The 19,661-nt window shown below is 48.3% G+C and overlaps 1 protein-coding gene across 1 annotated transcript in view; it reads left to right on the forward strand.

The window, feature by feature from the left end:
- Positions 1-3,001: 3,001 nt before the first annotated feature.
- The window catches only part of pcgf1 (polycomb group ring finger 1), a 34,867-nt gene continuing 18,207 nt past the window's right edge, over positions 3,002-19,661 (forward strand). Inside the window, exons 1-4 of the mRNA XM_080536467.1 lie at positions 3,002-3,089; positions 5,367-5,469; positions 5,826-5,978; positions 18,699-18,770. Of these exons, the coding sequence (XP_080392593.1) occupies positions 3,003-3,089; positions 5,367-5,469; positions 5,826-5,978; positions 18,699-18,770 (415 nt within the window). The 5' untranslated portion in view covers position 3,002. The remainder of the gene's footprint in view (positions 3,090-5,366; positions 5,470-5,825; positions 5,979-18,698; positions 18,771-19,661) is intronic.

The following is a 19,661-nucleotide window of genomic DNA, read 5'->3' on the forward strand; positions in this document are numbered from 1 at the left end:
TTCCACTTTTAGTCCTAAGCAAAGGTCCAACACAATCAATTATTACACGTTCAAATGGCTCCCCTATAGCAGGAATGGGATGCAATGGTGCGGGTGGAATGGATTGATTAGGCTTACCCGCCATCTGACAAGTATGGCAACAGCGGCAGTGCTTGGCAACATCCGCCTTCAGTCCGGGCCAAAAGAAATGTTTCAATATCAGCTGATAAGTTTTAGTTATACCTAAATGTCCTGACCACTGGCTCTCATGTGCTACAGATAACACCTGTTGTCTATAACCCACAGGCACAACCACTTGTTTTACAGTATTCCACTCACAACCATTTGCATTAGGAGGAGACCATTTACGCATTAATATCCCATCGTTAAGGAAATAAACTACGTTGCCCCCTATTTCAGATTCCTCACTAGCTGCATGTAAAAAACATTTGTTTAATGACTGATCAGCTACTTGAGCGACACGCAATCGCTCGCCGGTTACAGGCAGAGATAGGCTGTCAGCGGATGGTATGGTAGGACTCGGGGAGGATGGTAACTCTACCACTTTCTCCCTGGGAGAAGCTGAAACAATCGGGTTCTCATCCCTTTCAGAAAAGGCTTGCATAATCACACTATCACAGAGAGAAACATCGCTATCCTCCTCTCTGCCTCGACTCGATTGTGCACGAGTTATAGCGCACACCGGAAACAACCGCTGTTTCGCATAGGCAGCCTACACATTAGGAGTCATCATCATGCCGGTGTCAAATCATATCATAATAAAATAAATACATAGCCTATATATTCGTCTTTTTTTAAATAGAAGGAATCATAATGTGAACTTTAGCGAATTGTATTCAAATTGTGCTTAGAGGGAATTATTTTCACCGGACATTTATGTCCGACGAGTTTTCAATTTGTCGGACTTCAACCACTTTTACCGGACAAAGTCCGGGAATTACCGGTTAACGGAAACCCTGACACACACGCACACGCACACCACGCACACACACCACACACACACAAACACCACGTACACACACAATGCACACATACACCACGCACACACACACACACACACACACTCACACAGACACACACACACACACACACACACCACGCACACACACACACACACACACACCACGCACAAACACACACACACACACCACACACACACACACTCACACACAATGCACACACACACATGCACACACCACAGACACACACACACACACGCACGCGCATACCACACACACACACACACCACACACACATACACACACGCATGCACACACCACACACAGACACACCACACACACACACGCACAATACGCACACACTCACACAGACACACCACACACACACACACACCACGCACACACACACACACACACACACACCACGCACAAACACACACCATGCACGCACACATACAAACACCACGCACACACACACACACACCACGCACACACACACACACACCATGCACACACACATGCACACACCACGCACACACACACACACACACACACACACGCACATACCACACACACCACACACACACACCTCACACACACATACACACACACGCACACACCACACACACACATACACACACGCACGCACACACCACACACAGACACACCACACACACACATACACACACACACACGCACACACACGCACACGCACACCACACACACACACACACACACACACCACGCGCACACACACACACACACACACATACACAGGAAGCGGCCGAACAATCTTACGCATCAGCCTGTTTACACCTCTAGACTGGTCAGTACCTGTCTCTCTCTCTGTCTCTCTCTCTCTCTTTCTGTCTCTCTCTCTCTCTGTCTCTCTCTCTCTCTTTCTGTCTCTCTCTCTCTCTGTGTCTCTCTCTCTCTTTCTGTCTCTCTCTCTCTGTCTCTCTCAGTCTCTCCCTCTCTCTGTCTCTCTCTGTCTCTGTCACTCTGTCTCTCTCTCTGTCTCCCTCTCTCTCTGTCTCTCTCTCTCTGTCTCTCTCTCTCTCTGTCTCTCTCTCTCTCTCTCTGTCTCTCTCTGTCTCTCTCTCTGTCTCTCTCTCTGTCTCTCTCTCTGTCTCTCTCTGTGTCTCTCTGTCTCTCTCTCTCTGTCTCTCTCTCTCTCTGTCTCTCTCTGATTCTCTCTCTGTCTCTGTCTCTCTCTCTCCTTTCTCTCTCTGTCTTGTATCAAAAACAATGTGTGACCAGATCCTCTGATGAGTTGACGCTGAAGTGTGCGTTTGCACCGCCATCTCGTGGGCATAAATGTGTATTACATTCCAGTGCTCCAGGAGGCCTCACTGCTGAACACACTAACGTTCACTCCCCACTTCCTGGGCTCCACACACAACATAACATATGTTATTAACATAACAACATATAATAAGGAATGCACAAATAACCCTGGACCAGACACACCAGAGTTTATGTATGGTATGGTATTTATAATCTACCCATTAAGAGCGTCTTCCTGTCTGTCCTGTCAGGGTTAGGCTTAGGGTTAGGGTTAGGCCTGGAACATGCATGTGTCATGTACCGGATACTGGGCATTATGTATTAATACCGTTTCATCTGAATGCCACAGACAAGACAATACAAGCCCCCGGGAGCTCCTCCTGTTCTATTGTATTGTAGTATATTTATCTTGTTATATATTCTGAAGGGTGTGTGTGTGTGTGTGTGTGTGTGTGTGTGTGTGTGTGTGTGTGTGTGTGTGTGTGTGTGTGTGTGTGTGTGTGTGTGTCGGGGGGGGGGTGGTAGGATCCCAGAAAAACTCCTAGATATTCCTTCATCAGATGGTCTATTATGCACATGTCTCTATGAGCGGAGCCCTCTCTCCGTTAACGGTACTATGCCCACATTTTAAAATTATTAATATATATTATTATTATATATTAAAATATTGTTATATATATATATATATATTATTATATTATTATGTTATACATATATTATCAACACAGCGGAAGTCAGAACACACCCGGAAACAAGATGGCGGATGGTGGTCCGATGGCGATAGCGATGCGGCTACGAAACCAGCTGCAGTCCGTCTACAAGCTCGACCCGCTGCGGAACGAGGTACGTGTCGTTACACCCGAGACCCGCTGACCCGGCGAGGTCCGCTAGGAGGGTCAAATGTCACCGGAGCCGGAGGTAACGGGAGGTAACGGGAGGCAGCGGAGGGATGGAGAGCGCGGTGAGAGCGCGCAGTGCGCAGGCGCGGCGGGACCAGGCTCGTGTTGTTGTTCCCCAGCCTCGCGCGGCGCCTCGCGTAACACATGTGACCGTTCAATTCATCTGCTTGTTTATTTCCCTAAAAAACTCCATGATGTGGCTGTAAAACAGTGTCACTGTGATGGATATGCGCTTTTTAAAAACCGAAGTTGGAACGAAAGTGAAGTTTCATCTGGTCTCTGTTACCGTTAGCCGATGCTAGCTGGTCAGGAAAGGTTGTGGTCATGGTTTAGCTGGTTAGGACTGAACTAGATGGTTTAGATGTGTTAGGGTCAGATGGTTTAGCTGTTCTAGGGTCAGATGGTTTAGATGGTTTAGCTGTTCTAGGGTCAGATGGTTTAGCTGTTCTAGGGTCAGATGGTTTAGCTGTGTTAGGGTCAGATGGTTTAGCTGTGTTAGGGTCAGATGGTTTAGCTGTGTTAGGGTCAGATGGTTTAGCTGTTCTAGGGTCAGATGGTTTAGCTGTGCGAGGGTCAGATGGTTTAGCTGTGTTAGGGTCAGATGGTTTAGCTGTGCGAGGGTCAGATGGTTTAGCTGTGCGAGGGTCAGATGGTTTAGCTGTGTTAGGGTCAGATGGTTTAGCTGTGTTAGGGTCAGATGGTTTAGCTGTTCTAGGGTCAGATGGTTTAGCTGTGTTAGGGTCAGATGGTTTAGCTGTTCTAGGGTCAGATGGTTTAGCTGTGCGTGGGTCAGATGGTTTAGCTGTGTTAGGGTCAGATGGTTTAGCTGTGTTAGGGTCAGATGGTTTAGCTGTGTTAGGGTCAGATGGTTTAGCTGTGTTAGGGTCAGATGGTTTAACTGTGTTAGGGTCAGATGGTTTAGCTGTGTTAGGGTCAGATGGTTTAGCTGTGTTAGGGTCAGATGGTTTAGCTGTTCTAGGGTCAGATGGTTTAGCTGTTCTAGGGTCAGATGGTTTAGCTGTGCGTGGGTCAGATGGTTTAGCTGTTCTAGGGTCAGATGGTTTAGCTGTGTTAGGGTCAGATGGTTTAGCTGTGTTAGGGTCAGATGGTTTAGCTGTGTTAGGGTCAGATGGTTTAGCTGTGTTAGGGTCAGATGGTTTAGCTGTGTTAGGGTCAGATGGTTTAGCTGTGTTAGGGTCAGATGGTTTAGCTGTGCGTGGGTCAGATGGTTTAGCTGTGCTAGGGTCAGATGGTTTAGCTGTGTTAGGGTCAGATGGTTTAGCTGTTCTAGGGTCAGATGGTTTAGCTGTTCTAGGGTCAGATGGTTTAGCTGTTCTAGGGTCAGATGGTTTAGCTGTGCTAGGGTCAGATAGTTTAGCTGTAATAGGGTCAGATAGTCGCCCAACAGCAAAGACGAGGTTCACACTAGCCTAGTGTTGATTGAGACACGGTGTTGGACTGCGCTACGTTTATCATCATCATCTGAGGTCAACCTTACTTGTAGTCTCCTGACCGTGTTTCAGACAGGTGTGGTTGTGTTTGACAGGTGTGGTTGTGTGTTTGACAGGTGTGGTTGTGGTTCAGGTGTGGTTGTGTTTGACAGGTGTGGTTGTGTTTGACAGGTGTGGTTGTGTTTGACAGGTGTGGTTGTGTTTGACAGGTGTGGCTGTGTTTGACAGGTGTGGCTGTGTTTGACAGGTGTGGTTGTGTTTCACAGGTGTGGTTGTGTTTCAGACAGGTGTGGCAAGACACGCTCCTATTTGCCAAAATAAAAACCAGGTCATGTGTGTGTGTGAATGTGTGAAGGTTGTTAACCACATTAAAGACACACGCCTGTACATATTACACCCAGGGTTAGGGTTAGTCAGACAGCCTTAGTACTGTACCCAGGGTTAGGGTTAGTACTCCTCAAACATCACCTGCTTTGCTTGATGCAATGACATGACTGTTGCTGAGGTCAGTGAAACGCACAGCTAGTGTTATTACATTGGGACACTTGGCCCTTGTGTTGAGGTTTGAACGTAGCCTAGCATAGACAGTCTCTGGCCTAAGTCCTTGTGTTTTAGCCTAGCCTAGCCTAGCATAGACAGTCTCTGGCCTAAGTCCTTGTGCTTTAGCCTAGCCTAGCCTAGCATAGACAGTCTCTGGCCTAAGTCCTTGTGCTTTAGCCTAGCCTAGCATAGACAGTCTCTGGCCTAAGTCCTTGTGTTTGTTCCAGGAGGAGGTGAAGTTGAAGATCAAGGAGCTGAATGAACACATCGTGTGTTACCTGTGTGCTGGCTACTTCATCGATGCCACCACCATCACAGAGTGTCTGCATACGTGTGAGTTCCATTTCAGGTCTTACATTTCAGTTATTAGGTCTAAAGAATGAGGTGCTAGGTATTAAAAATGAGATTAGCTTGTCCTGCAAGGAAATCAGTCCGACCACATCTATTTACGCGGAAATGAAAATGTACTTTTGAGTAATTATGGGACTTATTTATTTTATATTAATTAACCTTCAGACTTTTTTTGTCTAATTCCATCACCTCGAGGATGACAAAAAGCTATCTTATGGTGTCGTGAATAGGTCCAAAATTCTATTCAAAGAGGTCTAAAAAAGGTCTAAAAGGTCTTAAATCTGACTTGTTGAAACTTGTAGGAACCCTGCTAACATTGTGACCCTCTGCCCCCCCAGTCTGTAAGAGCTGCATAGTGAAGTACCTGCAGACCAGTAAGTACTGCCCCATGTGCAACATCAAGATCCATGAGACACAGCCGCTCCTCAACCTCAAGCTGGACCGGGTCATGCAGGACATCGTCTACAAGCTGGTCCCAGGCCTGCAGGAGAGTGAGTCTCTCTCACGCACACACACACACACACACACACACTCTCACACACACACACACACACACACACACACACACACACTCACACACACACACACACACACACACACACACACACACACACACTCACTCACCACCTAGGGCTGTGTGATCTCCATTCTAAAGCCTGGTACACACATAAAGATTTTCTAAATCTTAACTGATTTTTTATCTGAGAGAGACCCCACACATAAAGACAACAAAATCACGGATTGAACAGTTTTGATCGTGTGGTGTGATCCGATATTCCCAACACAGCACACCACATGCATAAAGATGTAGCTGCCTTGTCAATGTAGCTGCCTTGTCAATGTATGCTGCCTTGTCAATGTAGCTGCCATGTCAAGATTACTCTTCCTGCCACGAATGTTGGACTGATGATTCACATGCTTAGCACTCAAATGTATTGATTGTAAGTCGCTTTGGAATAAGGCGTCTGCTAAATGCCAAAAATGTAAATGTAATGTAATGCCTTGTCAATGTAGCTGCCTTGTCAATGTAGCTGCCTTGCCAATGTAGCTGCCTTGCCAATGTAGCTGCCTTGCCAATGTAGCTGCCTTGCCAATGTAGCTGCCTTGTCAATGTAGCTGCCTTGTCAATCTAGCTGCCTTGTCAATGTCTGCTGCCGTGTCAATGTCTGCTGCCTTGTCAATGTCTGCTGCCTTGTCAATGTCTGCTGCCTTGTCAATGTAGCTGCCTTGTCAATGTAGCTGCCTTGTCAGTGTAGCTGCCTTGTCAATGTAGCTGCCTTGTCAATGTAGCTGCCTTGTCAATGTAGCTGCCTTGTCAATGTAGCTGCCTTGTCAATGTAGCTGCCTTGTCAAACAGTCTGTCCGCTGACTAGGGGAGCGCGGGGTATGGTGTCATGCCTTTGACAGGGTCCCACGGGTCCTTGAAATCTTTAAAAGTTTGTGAATCTGAGAAAGAAAAAAAAAAGGAAAATCGACATGGGTCATTGAAAATGCTTGAATTCCCCTCTCTCTCTTTCTCTCTCTCTCTCTCTCTCTCTCTCTCTCTCTCTCTCTCTCTCTCTCTCTCTCTCTCTCTCTCTCTCTCTCTCTCTTTCTCTCTCTCTGAAAAAGAAATATAGGTAACATGTAGAAGGGAATAAAACTACCATACTAGTTACTACGGTTAATTAGTTAGCGAGATTTTAAACTGACATAACGCCTGTTAGATTTGAAAACCGTTCATGGTCATTCCTATTATATACATTCTCATCTGGATCTGTCTCAAACTATGCCATGGTGGGCCCTTGAATTTGAAGGAATTGAGTCTTGAAAGTCCTTGAAAAGTGCTTGAATTTGATGTTTCAGAAGGTGTGGGAACCCTGCTTTGAATCAAAACATTAATGCTGGCATGACCCCTTTACTTTAAACTTTGAAATCAAACGTTCTCTGGCTTATCCACAGTAATTGTTGGAATTGTAATGTAATGTAATGTATTACTGGCTTGTAGTGTGTTAGTAGTAGGGCTGCAACTAACGATTATTTTGATAATCGATGAATCTGCCGATCATTTTTTTGATTAATCGGGGGGAAATATTTTGCAAATTTAATTTTATGTTTTCTAAATCAGCCAGGCCTATACATGTGCAAAATGAATAAGTATTAATAAAAAATAATAAATAATATACTGTGTTTCCCCTACCATTGCCTTGGGGGGGCGGGCCGCCCCCGCAAGAAAAATGTTCAATGTCAATTTGGTTCTTTTTTTATTTTATTTTATTTTTTAATAATAAATTTTTTCTCCCAGTTGTATATGGCCGAAATATGTTTATGTGGTCGAAATATGTTTATTCTGTGTCATTTGCCTAATTTATGTGCACCCTCATTTAATATGTTTCTCCTCTGTGCGTTTTGCTGCCACGCTTGTCCGCTTGTCTCCTCGTTTCACGAAGGGCGGGGCTCAGCTCCCTCCACACACACGCTCTGACGTGCTAATCTCAAACAAGCCATTCGTCTCTGCTGTAAGTGCAAATAAAGGCCAACAATAATAGTTTTAGTAATGGACGGACGTAGACCCCAAACCTCTGACAAGCAGGCTAACTTCCCGTGTTTATTAAACGCACCCAACCCGAATCTGGCGATATGGACGATTTTAGACGCTTTTTAGGGGTGCTTGAGTATCCCTAAATTTCATCTCAGCACGACCTAAAAAAGAATTATTATTATTATTATTATCATTATTATTATTATTATTTTCTGAAATCATTCTAGCCCAATTACAGTCATGATGTTACACACTCCGGTCCAGTAGCCTACATACACGCACCTCGTTGGTCCGCAAGTAGTCTCGCGCTTCGCCCGGAGAATAACGATAGTTATGGAGATATACTCCAGTTCTATGAGTTGAGCGGAGCCCCATAGGGGAGCTCTGCTCCTATTGGTTTACCCCGCTACCTAAAGTAGCCAATGACTGAATTGTTCGATGCCTGCGCCCGCCCTGGGGTGCTATAAAAGGGGCGTCCTTCGTTCCCTCATTCTCCCAAACATACAATACAGCCGGGTTTGAACAAGTCGAAGTGGGCCAGCAGCCCTATGGGGCTCCGCTCCACTCAAAGAACTGGAGTATATCTCCATAACTATCGTTCTATATTGTGGAGCTCCGCCCCATAGGGGAGCTCTGCTCCTATTGGTTTAGGCGGAGCGAGCGAGGCCAAATGTACCCCCACTGAGACTATTAGTCAGAAAACAAAATCTCAGCGGCACCCGGAGCTGACCACTGATGTTGGTTCAAGACAACCTTAAAAAGTTGGCCCAACCCACACCGAGTCTGCTCCACTGATCTAGCCCTTACGTGAGCACGTAGGGTTGTTGATCTAACGGAACATGTCCTGGAGGAGGGTCCCCTCCCCAGGCACATCCGTATTCATCCTGACAGCACTTGAATAGAATCCCCATGACCAGGGTAATCCAAGTGCCTTCCCCACTACATCAGTCATCAGCAAAACTGAGGACAGAATGAGAAAAGGATGAGGAAGAAATATCTTTCAAGTAATACCGTACAAAAAGTGATGGCGACGACCAAGACGCCGCCTCACATATCTCCTCCACTCCCACTCCCCTGAGAATGGCCACTGATGTGGCCATGCCCCTGGTGGAATGAGCCCGAATGCCAGTCGGCACGGGCTGCCCCTTCGATTCGTATGCGAGGCTCATCGCCTCGCAAATCCAATGGGACAGCAGCTTCGAGAGTGGTGCCCCGGCTTTCTGTCCGCCGTAGCAGATCAGAAGCTGGGGAGAAGATCTCAGTCCTGCTGTGCGCTTCACATATTGTGCCAACGCGCGCACCGGACATAGACAATGTAAACGCCTCTCCCTCTCTCCGTCGTGAGGAGGAGAAAAAAAGGCGCTCAGTGCACAGCTCTGAACCCTAAACCCACGATTAACCTTAGGGATAAAAGCCGGGTTAGGGCGTAATACAGCTTTTGTTTCGTCACCAGATATGATCAAACAATCTGCCCGTGTCGAGAGAGCGCATAAATCACTCACTCGCTTAGCCGTAGTCAAGGCGAGGAGTAGACTCGTCTTGAGAGACAATAAACGCAACGACACAGTGTCAATGGGTTCGAATGGGGGCACGCACAGAGCCTCTAGCACAATCGACAGGTCCCATTTTGGCATTAGTGTCCTATGAGGGCGTCTAAGCCTACACACTCCAGTCAAAAAACGCTTAACCAGCGAATGACTGAACAGTGTCGTTGTCGCAAAACCCTCATGGCAAGCTGAGATGGCAGCCGCGTAAACTTTAATAGTTCCCGCCGCCAATCCCTTGTCAAACAGCGAGACAACAAGAAGCACAAGAACGTTTCGACCCGACAGCAGACTGGGTCAACGTCCTGTCCCTCACACCACTGTGTAAACACTCGCCAGCGCGCCGCATATCCCTTTGCAGTGGATTGCGCGCGCGCACTCTGAATGGTCTGAATGACTGCGTCTGTCAGACCCCTGCGTTCTAACAAGTCCCTCTCAGTAACCAGGTCATGAGGGGGCCCCCCATCATAGGTGGCCCCCTCACCAAGCCTCTGGCTTGAGAGAGTGCATCTTGTCGATGAGGTATGGGCCATGGGCCCTCTACCAACATCTCCATCAGTTCCGGAAACCACGGAGCTCCGGGGCGGTCTGGGGCTACAAGAATTAACTCTAGCCTCTCTGACCTCACTCGTGCCAACAGTGGGAGGATAGATATCAGGGGTGGGAACGCGTATAACAGGACCCTCGGCCATGGGTGGTGTGCGAATGCATCGACTCCCAATGGCGGGTTGTCCTGTTCGCGCAGGGAGAACCAAAGGCGACACTGCGCATTCGTCCGTGACGCAAACAGATCCACTTCTGCTTGCCCGAACCGTGCCCAAATCAGAGACACAATGGAGGGTGCTAACCTCCAGTCGTCGTCCCTCGGGCCTCCCCGTGATAACAGATCTGCTCCTTCGTTGAGCAGACCTGGAATGTGGAGAGCTTTTAGCGAACTCAGGTGTGTGACAGCCCACAGCCATACATCTGTCGCTAGGCGATGAAGTGACGCTGAGCGTACTCCCCCTTGTCGATTGATGTATGCTACTGTTGTCCTGTTGTCGGATCTGACTAACACGTCCAGATCCTTTAACACCGGGGCAAAATTAAGTAGCGTTAACTTGACCGCCTCGAGTTCCAACAGGTTGATGTGACGCGTCTCCAACGGTCCCCATCTTCCTGCCACCGAACCTGCCTGACACACTCCTCCCCACCCAGTCAGTGACGCGTCCGTGAAGACTGGGTAGTGGGATGCCGGTCTGCCCATGGCGACTCCGCGCGGGTCTCTCCAGTAGCTCAGGTCGGTTTTGACCGATCTCGGTATTACAATCAACTTGCGACGGTGTCTCACTGGATCCAGTCGCAGTCGTGCGAACCACCTCTGCAGTCTGCGTATGTGTAATAGGCCTAAGGGGACCACTACATGGGCTGCAGAAATCAGTCCTAGTAAGGACATCATTGATAGAGCGGTGATTGTATTTGTCACTCGACACACCCGGAGAGCTGACGTCAGTGTTGCTCTCCGTGGTGCCGATAAACTGGCCCTCATCTTGGCAGTATCCAACTGAATGCCTAGATAGGAAAACTGTTGAGCCGGCCACGGAGCACTCTTTGTCCAGTTGACAGCTAAACCCAGCTGAGTGAGGTGCTGCACCAGTGAGGCTCGATTTGGGCATTGGGCCAAGACCAGTAGGTCGTCGAGATATGCTAATATGCGTATCCCGTTTCGCCTCAGTGGTTCGAGTGCCGTCTGCACGCATTTGGTACACGCTTTCGAAGGGCAGGCGCGTGTACTCGTAAACCTTCCCTTGGAAGGCAAAACGTAGAAATTTCCTGTGCCTCTCTGTGATTGGCACATGAAAATACGCGTCCCTCAAGTCTATGCTGATTCCGTAGTCGCCCTTCTGTATACAAGACAGGAGGCGCCTCGTCGTCAACATACGAAAGGGGCGTTTCGCCACTCTCTCGTTGAGGACCCTTAAATCTAGTATGGGTCTCATGCCTCCTGATTTCTTTGGGACAAGGAAATACGGGGAGTACCACCCCATGTCCCACTGGTCCCTCGGAACCATTGTCACTGCGCCCTTTGTTAGGAGATTCGTAATCTCCTCCTGGAGCGCACATGTTTTTATCGGGCAGGACAAAACAGTCTCTCTCACGCCCCTGAAGGGCGGAGGAGGCTGAATGAACTGTAGTGCATATCCCTTCCTCAATGTCCTGTCTAGCCAGCCCGACAGAATACCTGCCCCTTCTAGCCATTCCGCATAACGCAACGACAGCGGCTGGCCCGTCTGTTGTGGTGCAGTCGACAGAAAAAGCTTAAATTTCTGTATGACCCCAGCCGCCGCTGCACACCGAGGAGGTGGCACAGCCCAAGGTGGGGTCATTTCGAAAGGGATGGGTTGCCGTCTGTAAAGAGTGTTTGTTTTGTGTAACAATGCCCTTTATTGACGTAGGTTTATTATGCCTGATAATCAAAGAACCGGCCGCACGCTCATGAGCTGGGCCAGGTCTTGATAGACATGGTGGGGTTTTTGATGTAAATAACGGTCCCTCTATACGGCTACAGACAGGGGTGTTTAACCCTCTTTGTGTCGTGATAGGGGTAAGTCCGCTAGGCAGAGAGCTGGCCACACGCTGGTAAGCTGGGCCAGTCTCCGCTTTGTTTCCAACCGGTAGCGATTCGACCACACTCTGACAAGGCAGGTGGGTCTCCGCTCTGGTAGATACCATGGAAAAATCTCCTTTACTGAAAAAGTAAGGTGGGGATTTTCCCTCTTTTGCCTCTTTATGAGGTAGCAGCCATGAAGAGGAAACCGGTGGTGGGGTCATTACCGACCCCCCCGCCAGTCACGCATTCCTCTTGCGTTTACCCCCACGCCATGCTGTGGGGGGGTCACGCTGCCGTGGGGGGCCGTAGCGGGCCCTCTCAGTGGTCGGCGGCGGGGGCTGGGGAGGCCGAGTGGGGTATGGCTCCGTCGGTAGAGGTGGAGCCAGCGCCACATTACGCCGCACCCTCCGGTTCGTAGCCGTTGACGGTCTAGTCGTCACCACGGCGGAAGAAAAAGAGGTGGAGGGTCGCTGGAGGGGGAGGTGTCTGGCCAGGTGCTTCTTAGCCTCCTCCATCGCGGCCAGGCGCTTCGTCATGGTGTCCATGGCGGGACCGAATAGCCCAGTGGTTCTCAACCTTTTTTGGGCCAGCGCCCCCCTGTCCATTATCCAGGTCTCTTACCGCCCCCCATAAAAAAGTAGGCTTATTTTCTCCCCTGAATATTAATGTTGACTAATATTCTGTGTTATATCATTTAAAAAGCATGTCACTGAATGCCAAATAATAAATTGGATTTAACTGGGCAGTTGGAATATCATTGTAACCCCTGCCATATGGGCGGGGCCTGAGTTCTATTTTAAATAAGTGGCGGTATTACCTGTTTATGACACAACACAGTGGCTTTAAAATCAAATACCAAAGGGTATATATTTATTTACTAAATGCTCAAATTAAAGTGTTGGTAGTCAATTATAATGTTAGACATATTCAATAGACAATATTCACAATGCAATGTCAACAGACAATATCACAATATCCCATAAAACAAAATATAGGCTCAAAGCCTATTCCAATTCCTTTCTAAGAAATAAATGTAATGTTTCCAATAAACTCAAAGTCAACTCAAAGGATTCACAATTGTACAATATATCATTCAGTAAAATAAAAAGGTGGGCCCACACTCACACACACACGCACTCTGTAACTCAGTCCATTAACACGTGTTACCGTTGCAGCTGACGCTGCTTGTGAGCGGGGGGGGGCCTTGAAACTGTTATGGCCACTTCACTCGTCCACACGAGGTCCAAACAAAAGCTTGTGCGTGGTTCAGTACTCACGTAACTTCGTGGGGAACTCGTAGGTAAACGAGGGGTTTGAAAGATGGTGTAAAAAGAGGCAGAGATGAGGGGGGATGAGGTCCAGCGCTCTCCCACGAGCGCAGGAGAATGATTGAAGGACACTGACGCGAAGATTCAATGGACGGTCTCGAGTTACCCCAGGCGATTGGAAACGGTCTCCGTTGTCCAACGAAGAGCTTTCCTTTTGCTGGGTCTCTCGACTTCCAATTCTGAATTAACAGAATACACTGAGCTACAAAATCCAATAGCTATTTCGTTTTGATAAAGCTAGAAACGATTTATCACTCAGCAAAGGCTAGCAACATACTAACGTAATTATGCTAAGCTAACCGCTAGCCGCGATTAGCTCTACAGTAAAATATAACATACTACAACGAGTAGATGTAGCTTATAAACAAACACCAGACATATGTATTTACCTCTAGTAGCTTCAATGTGCACCAACATCCAAAAGAATAACTGTTCGTTGATTCCCGAATTGTTAATACACACAGCATACACAACAAGTCTTACTTCACGAGGTCCTCAAACATTCTGACACGCAACCTAACGCTGTTAGTACAAAGTCCCGCCCCCTCTCTCTCAGCATACATTTCATTGGCTAGCTCTTCCCGATGGACCAATTAAATAAAGAAATGAATGAATGACATATAACCAATGAGCGAACTCACATTAGAGTTTGTAAACAAGTACACATTATAAACTTATAACAATGTTAATAACCGTGTACATAACCATGAAATGATGCTTATTTATTAAATGGACTTATTTATTGAAATGCTCATAGCTCACTTTAGTAACTGGGCTACATCATTATCATTAGTCATCAGAGAGCAGAAAAGCCATGTGAATACAAATTATGTTTATGAGTGTTAAACAAACTCAGACAAGAGAATACAAACAGAATACAGACAGACGCTACGGAACAGCAGCAATTGCACACGTCTGGTGCAGAACAAACAGTAGGCTACAAAACGGTACATCACAACTAACATTGTTCGTTTTTTAAGTGTGCTGTTGTGACATTTCGCCAAATTGCACGGGGGGGGGGGGATTAGTGTGAGCCCTGCGCTTGGTGGTTCTCCGCCAGTTTCTTCACTGCGGGTTGCAGAGAAGTTAGTTTCAGTCGCAGTGCACCTGAGGCCGTCAAGTCCAAGCGATTGCGGTACTTGGACTGCATGTGGAGGACCTGGCTGAATCCCTGCTCCACCAGGTATGTGGTTGGGAAAGCCAGAAGAAGCAGCCTCACTTTCTCCCACAGAGCCGGGTAACGCTGAGAGTACTTGACCCACATGTTGCCCCAGCCAGAGGTGCGGAAAATAGCCTGGGCCTCATCGTCACTCTGGATGTCGATGAGATGCTCCTGGATTGCTTGCTCGCATTCCGCCACGTCCGCCTGAAAGGGTTGCACCACCCAGATGGGAACATCAAGGTCCAAAAGATCCCTGAAGCGGATCTTCAAGTCAGCATTCACCATCCTCAGGTGCTCTGTGTAAATGAGGAGGCGCTCATCGGTAAGAGCCTCAGACACCTGCAATGAGCATAACCAGGAAATTGTTATCTGTGCAGAATGCTGATTTTGAACTGGTTATTTTATTGCCAATTAGTTAACTAATTGATGTTTCTTAAAGTTTATACTCATAATACATAAGAACACAGAACATAAGTTATTTATACTTACCAGGAACACAAATATAGTTTTGCATAGAGTAGCCTACATTTATTACATGTATTATTTATTATTATCATAATTTAGTAGCCTAGGCTAGATTACCTTGGTCAACAGTGGGAAATAGGCAAACTGCTTCCTGCCTATGCTCTGCCTGTATAGATCCAGCCTGGAGGTGAGACTCTGGATGACCGCCTTGCTCTGGACCAGAGTAACTCCTTTTCCTTGGAGCTTCAGTGTGACTTCATTCATTTTTCCAAAGAAGTCTGCGAGGTACATGATGTCGCAGCGGCTGGATGACACCTGTTCCCCAAGAGCTGCATCCACCTCCTCCAGGAACTCCACGATGCTGTCAAACAGCTCACAAAAGCGAGCAAGGCAGTTTCCTTTTGTTTCCTTTTGAGAGCCAGCGGACCTCAGTGTGGAGAAGAAGGTCTCGTCATTTTCCTGACACAGCTGTCTGAACAATCTGGTATTCAGGGCGTGGGCTTTTATTTTGTTTATTGCCTTGACTGTAACATTGAGAGACTCATGGAGAGGTGGACTTTTAGATTTGGCCACAAGGTTGTGGCGGTGCAAGACACAGTGGACTGTGAGGACATGCGGGACCTGCTCCTTCAGCAGAGCGGTGAAGCCACGGTACCTGCCAACCATGGACGGGGCACCGTCAGTGGCACATGCAAGGATGTTCTTGATTGGGATTGATTTCTCCTGTAGATATGCATCCAGTGCATTAAAAATCATCTGGCCCTTGGTGTCTGTTTCCAGATATTTGGAAATTAAAAATTCCTCAGCCATCTCCTGACTGTTGGAGGCACTATAGCGGACATAGGCCATCAACAGAGCATTATTGTCAGCAGTGGTTGTCTCATCCAGCTGAAGACTGAATGGAGTTTCCCGCAGGATGGCACACAGCTGCTCCTCTGTATCGGCGCCCATCTCATCAACCCTGCGTGCTACGGTGTCATTGCTGAGTGGGATGGATTTCAGCACCTGTGTGGGATCATGCTCCATCACAGTAGATATTACCTCTTTGATGGCAGGGAGTACCAACTTCTCTCCAATTGTGAACGGCTGCCCACATTTGGCTATCAGCAGGGAGATAGTATAGGATGCTATTAGCCCGCTGTCAGTCTGGGTGGTCTTCCTAGCGAAGAGACTGCTGATGGTGCTCCTACCATGTTTCTCTTTGAGGGCCTGGAAGAATGGACGCTGCTTATCTGCCTTGTCCGGGTGTATCTTGTTAAGGTGCTCCTTTAGACGTGAGGGTTTCATTGCCTCATTGGAAAATACTTGTTCACACAGTAAACACATTGGGAGTTGGTCATTGGTAGGAGACGGTATGAAGCCATAGCTAAGATACTCAATAGAGTACTGTCTGCATTTTAGCTTTTTCGCGGCCATTTTGATGATATAATATGATTTTAGTTGTTTTATAATGCTATGCTGGGAGCGCTCAGAAATGCGTGCTCTGACTGAAAAGACAGTTTGTCCACCTGACCGTGCGTGCATTTACGAACGTACCAGTAATAACACTGCTGACAGCTGACCAATCGCAAGCAGGGGGAGGGAGTATTTGTCTGCGTCACAGAGCCCGGCCAAGTTCAGAGCACTGCGCTCTGGGAGCGCTCAGAGACGGGTGTTCTGACTGAAAAGACGGTTTGTCCGAGCGAACATTTACGAACGTAATAACACTGCTGACAGCTGTTTTTCATGAGAAAAATACTTTATCCGTCACCGCCCCCCAAGAACACCGCCCCCCAAGAACACGCCCCCCAAGAACACCTCCAACACCGCCCCCCTTTTTAAAATATTTGTTCCAGCGCCCCCCGATGTTGTCTGAACGCCCCCTGGGGGGCGGTACCGCCCCCGTTGAGAAACGATGGAATAGCCCTTGTCGCTCTATTGGAGCATTCAGTAGGGCCATCCGGTCCGCCCCGGTCATGGTGGTGAGAGACAGCCACATCTGCCGCTGTTGCACCACCGCGTTTGCCATCAGGCGACCCCCACAGATCGCGACGCCCTGGGCCAGGTACATCGTCGCGGCACTGAGCTTGCTCAGAAGTTCCGCCTCCGCTGCAGACAGACCGTCGGGTCGGTCTGTGGTGATTTTCGCAATGGCGGCGTTAAACACGGCGATGTTATTCGCCGCTTGCGCACCGAGAGCGTAGCTCTTGTCCACCAGGGTGGCGTTAAACCGGTCACGCTGGTTGGGCAGCGTAGGTTTCTTCGGCACCGACCAAGCGCTGGACCCCGGTACCAAGTAGGCCGCCAGCGCTGGTTCGAGCGGCGGGGAGCCGTCGGTCATCCCCTCCGCGAGCCCCTCCACTCTGGTAAAGGGCAGGAACGCCTTCACCGGCGCCCTGCCTGCGAGTGGTTCCCCCCACGTGTCCTCCACAAACGTATCTAAGCCCGGGAGGACAGCGTTAGGAGGTTGGCCCTGTCGCTTCGCCCTCCTCCCGTAAAACAGTTCCTTCTCCCAGAAGGACTCCGTCGTTGGGGGAGGGGAGGCGGGACGGGGAATCCCCAACACGCCTGCCGCAGCTTCCAGGAGGCCCTGGAAGTCGTGGTGGAGTGATGGGGGGGCGAGGGCGGGGAGCTTGTGAGCCTCTACCTGCCGCTCGCTCTCATCAGAGCTCTCTGACCCTGACACCGACCACTCAGCTGGGTGAGGGCGGCGTGATGTCAGGGCCGGCTGAGCGGGCGGGCCCATCCCTACTCGGGGAGGTGCCTGCCCAGAACGCCGCTCTGGGGCCTGTCCGGACGCATCATCGGCAGAGCTATCCGAGTCGGATAGCATCCCCGAGATAGCGTCCGCCAGGGGAATGCTCTCCTTGAACCAGGCCATCCTCTTCTTCCTTTCCTCGACAGAAAGGAGAGAGCAGGGGAGGCAGCTGGGGGAGGCGACCAACGCCGCCTCGGCATGTTGGGGGCCGAGGCAGACGTGGCAGTAGTCGTGCTTGTCCTCCGCTGCTTGGAAGTCGCAGCAGCAGGCGTCCTGGAGGAACTTCTTCGTTTCAGGCGGCGGACGATCCATCTCTTGAAGGGAAGTGTCTGGCGGGTTCTCCAGTCTCTTGTAGACGTCCTTCTGCAGTCTCAGATGTAAACCTGTGCTGAAATTTTTGGGAGAATGAGGGAACGAAGGACGCCCCTTTTATAGCACCCCAGGGCGGGCGCAGGCATCGAAAAATTCAGTCATTGGCTACTTTAGGTAGCGGGGTAAACCAATAGGAGCAGAGCTCCCCTATGGGGCGGAGCTCCACGATATAGAACTGTTTAGTGCGCGCGCGTGTGCGTGTGTGTGAGAGGTAAGCAACCGTAGCAAATATAATTTCTGAATTTCTGACAGAAAACATTGGTTCAAATTGTTCGTTATTATTGTGACTTAACTAGAAAGTGTCTGATTGTAGTTCCATGGTGACTAGAAAGTGTCTAGTTCCATTGTGTGAATAGTGTTAACGAACTAGCAAGCTAGCTAGCTAGCTCAGAGGTGATTGTCTGATGGTGTGTGTGGTTGTTTGGTGGTGTGTGTGGTTGTTTGATGGTGTGTGTGGTTGTCTGATGGTGTGTGTGGTTGTCTGTTCTGCAGGTGAGGATAAGAGGATAAAGGAGTTCTACCAGTCAAGAGGGCTGGAGAGAGTCATCCAGCCATCTGGCCAAGGTAGGAGGACACACCTTCACAACCTCAATGTAACACAACCTCAATATAACACAACCTCAATATAACACAACCGCCACCTCAATATAACAGAACCTCAATATAACACAACCTCAATATAACACAACCTCAATATAACACAACCGCCACCTCAATATAACAGAACCTCAATATAACACAACCTCAATATAACACAACCTCAATGTAACACAACCTCAATGTAACACAACCTCAATGTAACACAACCTCAATATAACACAACCGCCACCTCAATATAACACAACCTCAATATAACACAACCGCCTCCTCAATATAACACAACCTCAATATAACACAACCTCAATGTAACACAACCTCAATATAACACAACCGCCACCTCAATATAACACAACCTCAATGTAACACAACCTCAATGTAACACAACCTCAATATAACACAACCGCCACCTCAATATAACACAACCTCAATATAACACAACCTCAATATAACACAACCTCAATGTAACACAACCTCAATATAACACAACCTCAATGTAACACAACCTCAATATAACACAACCTCAATATAACAACCGCCACCTCAATATAACACAACCTCAATATAACAACCGCCACCTCAATATAACACAACCTCAATATAACACAACCGCCTCCTCAATATAACACAACCTCAATATAACACAACCACCACCTCAATATAACACAACCTCAATATAACACAACCACCACCTCAATATAACACAACCACCACGTCAATACAACACAACCTCAACAGTGTTTCCTCCAGGAATTTTTACATTAGTGGCGGAGAGCCCTGTACGCGCGCGATTTTTTCCCGCGTGCACGTGCGCTCAAAACAACGACCTAATTTCAACCAAAACTAGAGGGAGGATGG

Source organism: Nansenia antarctica, assembly GCF_963989245.1.
Source record: "Nansenia antarctica genome assembly, chromosome: 7".
NCBI lineage: Eukaryota > Metazoa > Chordata > Actinopteri > Argentiniformes > Microstomatidae > Nansenia > Nansenia antarctica.